At 33.0% G+C, this 15,168-nt stretch overlaps 1 protein-coding gene across 1 annotated transcript; it reads left to right on the top strand.

The window, feature by feature from the left end:
* Positions 1-793: 793 nt before the first annotated feature.
* On the top strand, positions 794-14,905 carry LOC128986710 (probable cytochrome P450 6a14). The gene is made up of 5 exons (XM_054407204.1): positions 794-877; positions 5,572-6,521; positions 7,354-7,575; positions 11,243-11,494; positions 13,713-14,905. Exons 2-5 carry the CDS (start codon positions 5,573-5,575, stop codon positions 13,883-13,885), a joined length of 1,596 nt encoding a protein of 531 aa, XP_054263179.1. The 5' UTR covers positions 794-877; position 5,572; the 3' UTR covers positions 13,886-14,905.
* Positions 14,906-15,168: the final 263 nt, after the last annotated feature.

Raw genomic sequence — 15,168 nt, 5'->3', positions numbered from 1 at the left:
GTTTTTAGCTAGGATTTGTGTTTTTGAATTAGCTGTAAAACAGATTCTTTACGATTTCATTATTTCTGTTGATTTTATACTAGGCGACAATTTAGTTATAACAGTAACATTTGTAAACTGAAATAGACCATCTATAATACATCTTCATGAACCGGCTTTAGCTATATTTTGTTCAGGAATAAAAAAACATAGTTGAACGAGCCACTCATAACCACGATCAACATGTAGTTTTCTCAATTAATTTTGTATACTTTGCTAGTTTAATATGGGAAAATATGCTATGGTATGCAATGAGGAATCGCTATAGCTAATTAGCATTTTCAAAAATATAAAATTTGATCTAACTATATTTCAACATAACTTACTACTACAACTAAAATACATATTTTCAAAGAGGATGAAAGCAACGATAACTATGTTACGAATAAAAATTGTAAACGTAGTAAGATTTTAAGGGATGATGAATCCACATGTAATAAATTATAAATCTATAAAATAAAGAAGTATAAAAATGTTTATTGTACTAATTATTTTCCAACCAAACCTTCTTGTCCTAATATTAAAGAAAATGTTGAAAGTAACCACTATATTGTAGTAACAACCTTACAGAACGCTAAGAATAACCTAAAAAGTAAGGCTTAGCTTTAAACATGAAGCTCTTCGCAATTCTTGTCCAAAACAAGAGTGGCCTTGCTGAAGAGGAGGATCGTCTGGCCTTGGCCTTGTGGTAATAACAGATGTAGGTGGCCGAAGATTGTAGACGGCGTGGAGGGGAGGTGATGTAAGAGCTGCAAGCTGCTGCTGTCAGATGACTACAACTCCAAACTCAACAGTCACCTGTCTACTCGCCAAGATCAAGGACCGGAACATCTGACAAGTAAGTAAACATTTGTGTATACTCAGATCGCAGATTCACCAGGCTACTCATTGTATCACTTTTTGTAACGGGATATGATTTTTAACACCTTGCCGCAATAACCTAAACCTACATCTAAATACATTGCAACAGTTTTTGATCACTGCCAGGTCGCGAAAACTTCGTTTAAAATAATATATTTGTATGTATGTATACAGGAAGAATCACGTAAGGTGTCTACTATTCTTTCCACTAGCCTTTAAAAGATTCTTGTCTGTTTTTATTTTATTTTATAGATTTAACCCTTACATTTGTTTAGTATAATAATTTAAACTAGTGGATTGTAGGGACACAAGTCCCTAAAAAGCTCAATAATATAAAACAAATAATTCTAATAGTGAAACAATCTAAGAAATATATAACCTATGTGTCAGAATCCCCCTGTACACCATATCTTTTGTGTAAAAAAGTTTGTTGTTTGTCTTTGATAATGTTATTTTCATTAAATCAATAAACCATTCGAATCACTACATAGGTTTAACTCTTCTAAAGGCAGCAAACATATAATTGTTTGTGAATAAATAGTGGTTTATTGCGGTAGCTTTGGTCTCGTGGTTAATGGTGATAAAAAAAGACTTCTCTGATTGGAATTATTTAAGAAATTGTCTTCATCAAATATGAAAAGGCAAATAAAGGTGTGTTGAGGTAAGCTTAGTTCTTGGCCAAACCCGCTAAATAGGCATCTCTACCCAGTTTATATTTCTAAGTTTATACTCCTTTTGTTAAGGTTCAACAACATTAGTGTAAAGTAAAGGCATCCCATTGACAAAACTTAACCCTAGATTGTTTTCTGATCAACAAACAAAAACTACAATTAGTGTAAGTTTAGGTGGTGGTATACCCTAAAAATGGTGGTGGTATATTCTATCAAATTAGGCTTAATCATCGACTGACTCCTAACTCTTTTGAGAGCAACAAACAGAGCCTGTTTAAAATCTCTAAACAAACATTGTTTTTCTTCCCATTGGAACTTGTCATAGTACTTACTTAATAATTAACAAATATATATTTCCTGTACGAACCTATTCCATCTTTATTCCTAGGTTGTTTTCCAAGAGTAGTCGTTGAGGTTATTCCACTTCATAAACAATATTGATTAAACACTACAATAAATCTAAAATTTAAAAAATAAAGAAAGTTTAGGATAAATCTATAACATATGTTTTGAAATAAAAACCAAGCAGAAGTTTTGCATTTAATATTGAATCGTTAATTATTTAGTCTATGTGGTTATTTGTATAAAACCAAACATTAGAATCGGTTGAAAACACACACGAGTAGGAGTTTTTATCTACAAAATAATCCCGTCAAAATTGATCTTTATACAGACCTGGCAGTTCTATTTCTGTTTGTTTACATAGAAATGTCAAAGGAAACGTAAAAATTATGAGTTTGCTCGTTGTTTTCATGGAGACCAATCAATATTTACTTTTATAACTATCACCTCAGAACTTTGAAAATCCTCGGGGGCAATGTCGAAGCAGGAATAGTTAATACAAATCCTTGCAGCTGTAGCTTTATTTTTTTAAATTTATGCCCAATAGGACAGTTGTCACGGTCATTCCGACGATGATGGAGGGTGAGGACAATTGGACCTGTATGTCACATTTCGTCCAGCGTATTCTGTGTGCATAAAAGGGGTTCTACCTGTGTGGGTAAAAGCATTTTTACCTCCTCTCCCTAAAAAAAAAACCCCAGTCGGTTCAGTATTTACAAAAAAATACACACATAATACTGGGTGTCCGAAAAAAGAACTAAAACATTTAAAAGGCAAATACTGATACCAAACAAGAGACTATGTTGAATGTTTTATGTATGTATTTAAAGCTTAAATTCTCAAGTTTTATTAGAAACTTAGTATAACTCGATATTAGCACCCTTAGTGGCCCGGCATAAATTTAAGTGAAATTTGACCTCTTCCAAGGTTTTGGGCAGTACTTCAGGGGATATAAACGGTGCCATTTAATGTGACATGTTAGATGAGTATCTTTTCCCATAGTTGGTTGACATTGAGATGGGGAATGGCCCTGTTTATTTTAAACAGGATGGAGTGCCGCCACACTACAGTTTGCGTGTGCGAGAAGCGCTGGATACACGTTTTGACGATTGGTGGATTAGCAGGGAAGGGCCCATCCAATGCCCTTCTTGAGTCCAGGTATGACTCCTCTGGACTTTTTCCTTTGGGGGGCAGTGAATAATAATATCAACTCGGTGCAGATTCGGGATCTGAATCACCTCCGACAGAGAATAGTCGCATGTGTTGGTACAACATCCCTTGAAGTACTGACCAATACCTGGGAAGAGGTCAAATTTCACTTGGATTTATGCCAGGCCACTAATGGTGCTCATATCGAGTTATACTAAGTTTCTAATTTGAGAATTTAAGCTTTAAATACATATATAAAACATTCAACATAGTCTCTTATTTGGTATCAGTATTTTCCTTTGAAATGGTTCAGTTCTTTTTCGGACACCCGGTATAATATTTCCTTCATAATATCCTATATATATTAAAACGTGACGAGATTTTTTTATTTCACGATTCTGCATCAACCACTTGACGGATTTTCATGATTTTTGTGTTAAAAGAAAGATAATTTTGAGAACTAGGGAATGTCGAAGCCATAACTTTGGTTTAGGGTTTCCGTTTTTTTGAGACTAAGTTTTAAATTTTAAAAAAGTCCAGCAGCCGACGCTAACATTCTAACTCTAGCTTTTGGTACAATACCATTTGCTTAACGTAACAGCTGTAAACATTCAGCATTTTCGACACAAATTCAGCTTTTGGAAAAAAAATGAAATGACATACGTAGAATTTACCTTTTTTATACTACGTGTAATGCTATAATCATTGATACGTTGATTTAATAGGTAAGATGATGAGAGTTTATTTAAATATAGATAGTAAAATACTATTACTATATTGCAATACTATATATATGCAAATACTATATTAAAAGAAAATGTTGCCATAAAAGATGATGTTGTCAACCCGGCAGACAGTCTTATGACCGTTGCTGTAAAGTGCTATTTTTAGTAAAATTTGTTCTTTCTTGTTATGCAGAAGATTATGTTTAGTTATAAGTTGTATGTATATTGCAGTTTATTTTAGTGTTAATAAAGCACTTTTTTAATTTAATTTCATAGTAAAATACTAGATGTTACAATTTATTACTTTGAGCAGTCTTTAAAATATTTAGTTTGTTTTAGTGAAATATAATAATTTGTCATAACTAACAGCTGGTTGAATAAAAAATATTCTATAGAACTATGAGGTTAGTTTATTTACTCTGTGATTTTGTCATTGATCATAGCAAATAAGTAAGATTCTATAACCATTGCTGAATACGAATCGAAGCTTACGAATCTTCAAAAGAAAGCTTATGAAACTTATTTTACTACTCGACTTTTTGAGGAAAGGTTGGGAAAATAACAATGATCACATGTTTTAATTCATCTTGGAAGCTTTTTCTTTACTATAAATTTTGAACTGCCTAAACTATATCTTGAATTAGTAGTAGACATACTTTATACAGTTTTAATGGACTATTCGATTCCCGTACGTAGGAAGGGCCAACAGCTCGTTATGTATTAATATAATTTGGCAAATTATTTATTTCATCCAATACTATTGATATTTTACCAAAAATACTTTTTGCGAATTTCCCATTTAAGGAATAAACTACTACCGTAGGTCTCATGGTACGTCCTAGACCCGGGACCGATGTACTTTTTCATTTTGAGGTCCCCAGACGCAAATACACAATCCGTTCAAATTTATAAAAAATATGTGTGTCCGTTAGCGCGATAACTCGAGCAAAAATGGGCCTTTTTTATGAAATGGTGCAATCGAACCTGTTCGAAAACCAGCATGATCGGACTACGGAAACAGGGTTTTGCGGTTTTATAGGGTAAAAATTGTTGTTTTTTTCTATTTTTTTATTAAGAGCCACAACATCAAATTTTACAATTTCTTTCCAAACCATTTCGAAGAGCTTTAAAAGAAAATAAATAACTTTTTATATTGAAGCGTTGTTGTGCTTAACGTTTACGGAGATAATTTAAAAATTGTGAATTCCCATGCTATTCTTTGGGAGAATAAATAATCTGTGGTAGTTTGCTTGTTTGTGGATACATTTTTAACAAATTTGGCAATTTTGTTTATTTTATACTAAGCTATCAACATTTTAATAAAAATAACACACCTCATTCCTTCCCTGTAACAGCAAACCTAAGTACTCATTAAAATTAATGTTATTAAAATTTAAATAGGAAATCAATCTTACAATTTTAAGGGGATATTTTAGTCGAAATCCAGCCAGGTAAATGGAAATTCACTTAGTCTGCAGGTTTGTTGCGGCGGGGGTGTTTTGATTCCCCATGGTAGCAAAAGTACTCATTAGATCTAATTTATTTAATTGGGCAATACAAATTACTTGTTCAGGAAACATGTCTTTAAAACGCAATTAGACAAACAAAGTGAACTTCGCTTAGTCTACAGGTTTACTGTGGCAGTAGAGTGTTTTGAGTTGAAAATCATAGGTATTGAAAATATAAACGTAAAACACCAGTAGTATAGAAAGGGTATTTAAAACTAATTAGTTATAACATCAACGCTTGTTTTTATATTATTTAATGATTTATCTTGATTTCAGGATGATCGTGGAAGTAGTCCTTTCGTTGAGTCTCATTTTCATTGATCTATACTATTATCTTACAAAGAAATATGACTATTGGGAAAAGAAGGGTGTTGAATATATAAAGCCCGTTTTTCCGTTTGGCACTATGTGGGATCAAATGAAGGGGAAAACAGACGCTGGGACACTGCTGACAAAGAACTATACGGAAAACAAGAAGAAGGGACTGAAATATGTCGGTTTACATACGCTTCGACAACCGACACTTTTAATCTTAGATCTTGACTTAGTAAAACACATTCTCACAAAAGATTTTCATAATTTTGTTGCGAGAAACTTTACTCCAACAACTCATGAATACATCTCTAAACATTTGTTCTCATTAGAAGGGCAGGAGTGGAAAGATATGAGAACCAAACTAACACCAACATTTACATCTGGGAAAATGAAAAATATGTTTATTCTAATGGAAAAATGTACACAACAACTTCAAGATCATATTGAAAATGTCATTTTAAAGAAAGGAGAATTTGAAGTCAAAGATCTCATCGCAAGATTGACAACAGATATAATTGCTACGTGTGCTTTTGGATTGGAAGTAAACTCTATTCATGATCATGACAATGACTTTTTCAAGGTTGGGCAAAAGATTTTTCTTCCAAATAGAATGAACTTGTTTAAGTTCCTCATGCATTCAAATTTTCCAAGAATTTCAAGATTATTAAAAATAGATTTTTTTGACCCTCAAATATCCGTTCTCCTTATGACAGTTATGAAAGACACTATCGAATATCGTAAAAAAAATAACATCATAAGGAATGATTTTGTAGATTTGTTAATAAGGGTGAAAGAAAATAAATCTTTGGAAGACCATGACGAAGAATCCAAAAATGAAATGAAAGATGCTTCCAAGTTTTTAAATATTTTGAAAAATAGCTTACAAGATATAAAACACCAAGAGAAGGACCGTAAGTATACTTGACAATTATAAATCCATAACACTATTTAGACATTGACTTCAGCTTTCCTTTTGGTAACGTCGAGGCAGGGTTAACTTGCTACCTTTCAAGTGAACTTTGTGTCGATGATTTGAAGTTCACATATTAAAACAAAATATGGTAATGCATGATGTATATAATACTCCCAATCAATGGATTAATATCCTAGGATCCATATCACATTTGAAAATAATACTAACATAGAACAGAAAACATATCCCTAAGCCGGAATCTATCTATATATAAAGTTAAAAAGGATTACGAACTTTTAGAAGCCCGTAAGCCGCACGCATATGTGTCAGTGGTTTGGTTTGTTTGTTTATTGTTTACTTGATTTAATATTTTGATCCTCATTATAGATGTTTGCATTACGACAGATTTATTAGTTTTTACTTTCTCCCCTTATACCATAGTATAAGTATATAGAGAAAGTATTGTTTTCGTCAACATTTTCGAGTTTGGGTGGATATACCCGTGTTGGGTCTCCCTGGACCCAAAAAAGTGGTTTTCGAAGTGATGTGTGTGGAAGTGTGTGGACTGTTTTTAAAAGTAGACTTAAAATTAGGGACCCATATTATTATCTGAAGCATTCTTTCCGCGTCGCTAAGCTCGGGCAGAACAGTTAGTCCATAATAATACTTATAGTATTTGGAATTCGTGGTATATCTGTATTTCCCTACCTACTTTAACAATAATTAGTTTAAAACATATATTGGAACAAATTGACATCAATGTTTTTATTTTCAAGAACTTGCAAAATACTATGATATACAAAATATCAAAAGAAAATGTTACATTGCAGATCTTACTCTAGAAGAAATGACTGCCCAGGCATTTGTTTTCTTCGCAGCAGGGTTTGAAACAGCTGCGTCCACAACTAGTTTCTGTCTTTACGAGTTGGCCAAAGCTCCTGAAGTTCAAGAGAAACTCCGAAGAGAGATTGATGAAGTTTTGGCCAACCACGATGGCAAAATAACATATCAATCTATACAAGACATGCATTATATGGATATGGTAATGAATGGTAAGTTGGTCATTGACACATGCTTTTACGTCCCATATACAATACACATTATTACAATGAATAGATAGTTACTTGGGTAGTTGTTACAGGAATGTAAATGCAATCAATGTATACTTGTAGTTGTCAAAAAAAAAATATTAAAAGGATTTATTGACTAACAGTATATAGGTACATAACTTCTGGACTCTTTCCACCAAAAATATTATTTTTATAAATTTGTAATGATTACGTCTTTTTTAGGACTTTATAGTCTTATTTTAAAAATGTCAACCAAATCAGCGATGAATTGTGATACATGACCTTCTTCATTAGATTTTTTTATTCATCTATTCTACATATAAATCACAACCTTGACTGAATTACCTCATGACGTTTTTAATACATTTTTACTGTCTAGAAAGCAGTTTTTTGTAAATGTTTCGTAATCAATTCAAAATTTTTAAGAATTTTTTTTTATAGAGGTACAGCTTTTTTCCCGGTTTATAATTTAGTAATTGATCGATTGAAAGTGTGTTTTTTTAAATACCTAATTTTTGTATTTAAAATAAATATGCTTCTATTTGTTACCTATAAAAATTTATTTCAAACTAATTAGCCTAAAATACTTGGACAATTAAGTCGATAATTTTACACAACCTAAATGCAATGTAGGTGCGAAGTTGTAAACACATTTCATGCACTTAGATTACAAAGATCTCAGAATCAGTAATTAGTGTGGGTTCAGTTTAAGAAGAGACAAATCTGTTATCTTCAATCAAATTCGTGGCAAACAACTACAAATATATAAAGACCCAACCCATTTTTGCAGATATGCTCTACAACATTTCAGTCAACAAACAAAAACAAGCGGAGAATTAACCTTGAACCCCATCATTAAATCATAAAAAATACGACGTATGGAATTGGTTAATCAATCTATCTATACTATTATAAAATTGAGGTGGCGTCTGTCTGTCTGTTTGTCAGTGTGGCTGCCAAAAATACTAAACCGAAACAGCCCAAATTAAGCACAAAGCTGGTCCACATATCTAGGAATCTCATAGGCCTATTCACTTTCCTGAGTTCCTCTCGGGCTACTCTCCTTGGATGTCCAAAGTTTTGAGGTGAGGTTTTCAAAAGTAAACATGGAAGCATGAGAAAATTCACAATATTTGTTTACCTTCGCGTTGACATTTTAATGTAAACAGTCAGAACTGCTAAATAAAGCGAATTTGAAAATTTCAGACGGCTGATCCAAACAAATTGGGTAATAGCTATTTACCTTACAAGGGTAGTAAGAGCGATTTTACATCACGCAGGTGAATATTGTGCAACAAGCGGATCGAGTTGCATAATTTACCTAAGTGATGTAAACACGCTCTTGCGTAACGTGTAACGTACAAGATTTCACCTGACCTGACAATATACAGGGGGTTACGTACAATATTTTTCATTATCCATTTCACCCCGCGGCGAGCGAAATCTGGCAACGTCGCATCCGAGGCATAGTCCAGCCGGCTCCCGCCATTAGTTTGCACATATAGACGGTGCATCACGGGTGATTAACCTGTTTGTTTTACACGATTAGAGACAATATAGTATTCGTAGTGACAGTGTGTTATGCCTCATAAGCGTATCATGCCGTGATGTAAAAATAACCACCTAAAAGCATTAAAAACTGAGGAGTATATACAATTATTTCACTTCCCTTTAGAAGGTCCGCATCAAGATGAGTGGATTAGAGCTATAGCCTAAATTTAAACTTAATCAAGAACCACGTTCTGATTAAGAAAATACACATTTTCTACTTTATTAAAACTAAAGTAAAACATATTGGATAAAAAATGTAAAACTAAAATATTAATAGTAATAGCAAATATTACATATGCTAACATGTAATCTTTGGTAATAGTATGAACAAACAGTGTTTGTACCTCTTATGTATTATCAAAATGAAAAACCAATACACTATTGATACAGATAATTTGAAATATTTTAAATAGGCAAGATGTTTTCAAAGTCTTGCGCAGTTGTGTTTTGTACATTTTATTATACATGTATTGCATACATTTCCTATGCATTTAGTCAGAGGTGTAGCAATATTTCTTCTACCTTAGTACAGTTCTGCATGGACATTCAATGACAAAATTTTAAAATATATAACAGCTTTGCATATTTCGAAACTAAGTTTGAAATTATAGTATCACCCATAGATTAATAGGCAAGCGTGTTTAAAACCTTTTTTCTCAGCTTGTGTGCAACGCAGAGAAAATATACGCATACTATTATAAAGATATTTTCCTTTAGATGTGCAGAATCCCTTTATAAATGTAAATAGACAAAAAATTACATGGGCTGCCATGCTGGTGACAAAATTACAAAGAAATGAACAGAATATCAAATCAAATAAAAGAAATTCCAATAAAATGTTTAATTTACAACGTGGGTTAGTATAGATAAGTCTGAAAATTACATATTTTTGGTCGAGTTTTCGACCAATAGACGACCAGTTCATAATAAAATTAAAAATAATTATAAGGGAACCTAGGCCTATTTGTAAAAGTATATTATATTTTCATAACTCATTAGGTTCCAAAATGGTTACGTTTTTATTACAAATGTATATCGCTTGAACATATATTCAGGGTTGTAATTAAGTGGTGAATATACGTTTATATAAACATGTATTAATTAGTATTTCGTAATAACATCTGAAAAATGGTAAGCGGCATTTCGTGTTAAAAATTAATCTTTTGAACTGGCTACATTTTCATAGCTTGAAACGTGAATAAGCGCAGTTTTGGCGAAATGTTGCACGTTTTAACGTTGGCGGCAATACCCGGAGTTGGACCAGGGTGGGGATGAGTCGCGGCGTTGAAACATCGAAGGCCGCGGCCTTATTACTAGAGACAGTAACGTTCTCAATAACTAACTCAATAACTCAATAACTCATTTATTTAGCAAGATTAACATTACAAATGCATTAGCCAAGTCAAATTTACTAAAAATAACTATTAACTAACTTTTAAAATAATTAAAATTAAAATTCATTAGGACTGTCCGTCAGCGAGAAAGGCGCGGACACTGTAGTAGCCTTTACCCACGAGAAATGACCTCAAGTGCCTTTTGAAGCATCCCGGATCTGATGTGGACTTGATTTGAAGTGGGAGAGCATTGAACAGTTTGATGGCATTATAGTTTAGATGTCTTTCAAAGAATGTGGTTGAATGGGGTGGAATTCAACCACATTCCACATTGTTCTTTTACAAACAAAAGCTAGGTTTTTGCTGATTCAGCTGATTTCTAGCGTTTTTTACAACAGAACTATGTGGTAGGATTATTTATGCCATTGATTATGGAAAATTAAGTTATATTGTATATTTAAATGTGAACAATAAGACATTTATAATGTAGGTCATACTTTTTTATTAGATTTGGTGGCTCTTTGTTTACAAATTTTACTTAACAAATGTTTGTATGTTTGTATAGTACATCTTCCCGTTGCGAAGCACGGGTACAGCAGCTAGTAATTTATATAAATTTAAATCTCATTATATTTGTGCATACAATTTGGTTATGCTCCTTGTTTTCAAATAAGTTTTAAAAAATAATTATGAAAAATGACTTAATCCTTTGTAGTGAGGATTTGTTGTATTAACTATGAGCTGTATTATTGTGTAATGTACAGAGACACTGCGCCTGTATGCGTCTCTACCCTTTCTGACCAGAGTGTGCACGGAGCGTTATCAACTTCCTGGCACAGATCTAGTCATCGACGAGGGAGTCCGCATCACTATTCCCTCCTACTGCTTCCACCACGATCCTGATATCTTCCCCGATCCCTACAAGTTTGACCCGGAGCGCTTTACTGACGAGAACTGTCATAGCAGACACCATTACGCCTTTCTACCCTTCGGCGAAGGACCGAGGATTTGTATCGGTGAGCGTAAGATCATTTTAAGGCTAACTCTAATATAGTTTATGAGGCTTAGTTCAAGAAAGAATACATTATTCAATTCCAATTAATTGATTAGGATTTTACTTCATTTTATCATTCTACAGAGGATTTTAAGCTTGTGTCAGGGTTTTCCTTGAATTTATTTTGAGGGTTGGAACATTGTCACGTGTGTGGTAATCAATAACGAGGTTCGACCGTAGATTCCATCCAGCTCCTGTCACAGCCAAACGAGCTAGTATGAAAGTCGAAAGTAAAGAAATCTTTTCCCCATCCTCCCTTCTCCTTGGCTGATTATACATGTTCTTTTACAAACTTTGAATGTGCGGTTCCCCTTTATGGTCTTTTTAGAATGTGGATGCAATTTTAAGACTTATTTACTCTTGGAATTTTCGCTATAAACCTACTCATTTAGAAACTACATGATGTAATTTTTATTTAGGCTGTAACTCCTAACCGAGTGGGTTTATAGAAAAATGTCTTGAATAAAAAAGTTTTTAAAATGCATTTTCTATCCGAAAACATGATAAAATGTAGAGTGTTCCATATGTAAAAGTTGGCCGCCATATTGGAAAATGGCGGCTGAATTTAAAAAAACTAAATTCATATTTTTTACTGCCACAAAAAATAAAGGAATGTTCCCTCTTTTAAAGTTGTCTCTAATTCTTACCGGATATCCCAATGGTGGCCTCCTTGAGTTGATCACCCTGTATATTAAAACGTAACAAGGTCTTTCACGATTCTGAATCAACCACTTTACAGATTTTCATGATTTTTGTGTTGAAAGAAAGATAATTTTGAAAGGAATGGAATGTCGAAGTCATAATTTTAGTTTAGCGCTTCATTATTTTTATTTATTTATTTTTATTAAGTTGCTGGGTTTGATAATAGGTAAACATATACGGACCAGTTTAAGATAATGGAGGTTGGGATACGAAAGAACAGAGAGATAAGAGAAATGTTTATACACCCAGATGTAGGAGTGATTTCCGAAAGTAAAAGGTTCGGATAGGCAGGCTATGCGTGGTGGAGAGTCAATACTTTTGTATACCAAGGAGTAGGCCTACTACAAAGTACGTAGACGACTATTTGGAAGACATATCTAGACTGTAATCTAATAGAAGAGGCAGGAGATTAAAAGATAATGGGAGGCCAGAATCCTCTTTAGGTTTCAATGGCCACGGAGGGATGATAAGGTACGGTAAGTGATACTATGCAATGGAAGGTGGTTTTGTATGTAGCTCCTGTCCCTGTACTCAAAACCAGTGTGTATGAATCGATCGCCAATCTTACTTAAAGGCTTTTCAAATTACACTATTGCTATTTTATTGTAAAATTGTCAGATTTGAAATTTACAACGTATCTATAAGACGAAAGAAATAGGTGGTCACATGACTTTTGTTTACAAGATGATAATCCCCATTTAAACTGCCAGATTTTTTCTTAATACATGTAAACTAGTTGTTCTGGTTTATATTCAGATTCAATTGACTACTATCCAATCCTGCTCTTATGCCTGCTCTAATGCTAATAATAATTTCTTAAACATCTTACATATTTTAGGCATTAACCTTGTTGTTAAGGATTATTTGTAAAATTACAATCTTCTAAAAATACAATTTTGTAAATAGCTGTATTTTTAAATGGTAGTCTAAATGGACAAGTTACAACTTATTTTTCACCACACTATGATGTTTTTAGCTGTTTTACATACGTTAATTGGTAAATGAAATTGTAAAGTTACGTTTTGCTGGATGCCAGCTGTCATCATCATTTGGGGTTCGAGCAGGTTTTTACATCCCTAGGGCCGTAAAATCAGCTGCCCGCTTACTTTCTTAAAATATGAATTCATATCAAATACACAACCAGTATCCATAGCATTGCAATGGAATTGTTTTATTGTCACGGCTGCCTAGCAACTGTTTATTATTATTTTTGCTGATTTCTCAAATTATTTCTTCACATAACCTTAAAGTTGTACTTGTTGACAGTGTGCATTATTATTGGGGTGAGAAGTGGTAATAGTGAGATGAAAAATAGCGTTCGTACCACGGACTGAAATGGTTTTGCAGCTCTCGATCGTTTTAAATTCTCGACCTCGTCTTAGCTTAAAAACTCCGGGCAAAGCTTCGAGTTAACGGAAGAAAGGTAGTCCTCCTAGTTGAAGCGGTTTTAGTGGTTTTCATCACAGATTTGTTTGTAGGTATGAGGTTTGGCAAGCTGCAAGTGAAGGTGGCTTTAGCTTCTATACTCTCCCTCTACGAACTGTCACCAACCCCTGATACACCCGACAAGCTGGAAATCCATCCACACATCGTCTTCACCACACCCAGACATCCCTTCAGTCTCCGAATCACAAAGAGAACTGATTTATGAGGAAATGTTTCTCAACATTGACGTAATAGTTATATAGACTCAAGTTCAAAACTAGTTTTAGAGTTCAAAAGTAGAATCTCAAAATAAAAAAAAAAGAATTCATCCTGCATATCACACAGTGTTGATTTTACAACTGGAGTAGTTTTCAATTCAACAATAGACAATTTTATTACCAATCTAGATGAATCTCAAACATATATATCAGGCATAATACCATTTATGTCAATAGTTCATAATGTTTGAGGAATAAACATTCGTTTAGACCATAAGTAAAAATATAATTTTAGCTATATTTTATAGCAGAGATTTTTCAAAGAGGAATATTAATATTTGAAACACATTATTGCATATTAAAAACTGGTTTTCTTTGTATATAGCTAATGTAGAAGATAAGTTATATAAATCTTAACATTAAATAAACGTATTTAAATATTAATTTATTTTTCATAAAAATAGAGCTAAACAATTTACAAACAACAAAAATTACTCTATAAGTACAAAGTTGACAAATTAAAATACCCCCGCCGCAGCAAACCTGCCGACTAAGCGAATTTCTATTTGTCTTAATTGATTTTCAATTAAATATATTTTAATAACATTAAGTTTAACGAGTACCTAGGTTTGCTGCTACAAGGAAACTAATAAAGTGTGTTTTTTTGTAAAATATTGATAGCTTAGTACAAAATGAATAAATTTGATCAAAATACAAAATATATCCATAAACAAGCAAACTACAACATATGACAATATTCTCCATAAAAATAACATAGAAATTTTAAATTTACAATTTTTTTAATTTTCTCCGTTACTACTAACCGAACAAAAATACTTTTATATACTAAATTAATTGTTTTTTTAAGCTCTTTAAAAAGGTCTAAAGAGAAATTAGGAAATTTTATGTTTTGAGGGTCAAAAGTGAGAAACCCCAATTTTTACCCCATAAAACCCCCCGTAAAGCCTCGTTCCCATGGTCCGATCATGCTGGTTCGCGAACTCATTCAAGTTTAGCCCGCTTTACACCTTTAAACAAAATTTCATCAAAATCGGACAAAAATTACTCAAGTTATCGCGTTCACGGACGTATATATATATATATATATATAAGTCTATATATATATATATATATATACATATATAAAAATTTGAACGAATGGTGTTTTTGGCCTCTGGGGACATCAAAATGAAAAAGTAAATCGGTCCCGGGCTTAAGCCTTACCATGAGACCTACGGCAATAGCTACTTCCCTATAGGGAAAATCGCTTAAACGAAATAGCGGAATTGAC

Source organism: Macrosteles quadrilineatus, unplaced genomic scaffold (assembly GCF_028750875.1).
Source record: "Macrosteles quadrilineatus isolate MER2022 unplaced genomic scaffold, UCM_ALF_1.0 Scaffold_2__2_contigs__length_208266976, whole genome shotgun sequence".
NCBI classification, from domain to species: domain Eukaryota; kingdom Metazoa; phylum Arthropoda; class Insecta; order Hemiptera; family Cicadellidae; genus Macrosteles; species Macrosteles quadrilineatus.
Note: the sequence above shows the minus strand (reverse complement) of the source record. Positions and strands in the feature narration are given on the sequence as shown.

Bases quoted from the DNA above. Each gene is read 5' to 3' on its own strand.
- LOC128986710 (XM_054407204.1), top strand. From the start codon at position 5,573: ATGATCGTGGAAGTAGTCCTTTCGTTGAGTCTCATTTTCATTGATCTA. The intron at 6,522-7,353 runs GTAAGTATACTT...GTTACATTGCAG, and splicing joins AAAACACCAAGAGAAGGACC to ATCTTACTCTAGAAGAAATG. The intron at 7,576-11,242 runs GTAAGTTGGTCA...TGTAATGTACAG, and splicing joins TATGGATATGGTAATGAATG to AGACACTGCGCCTGTATGCG.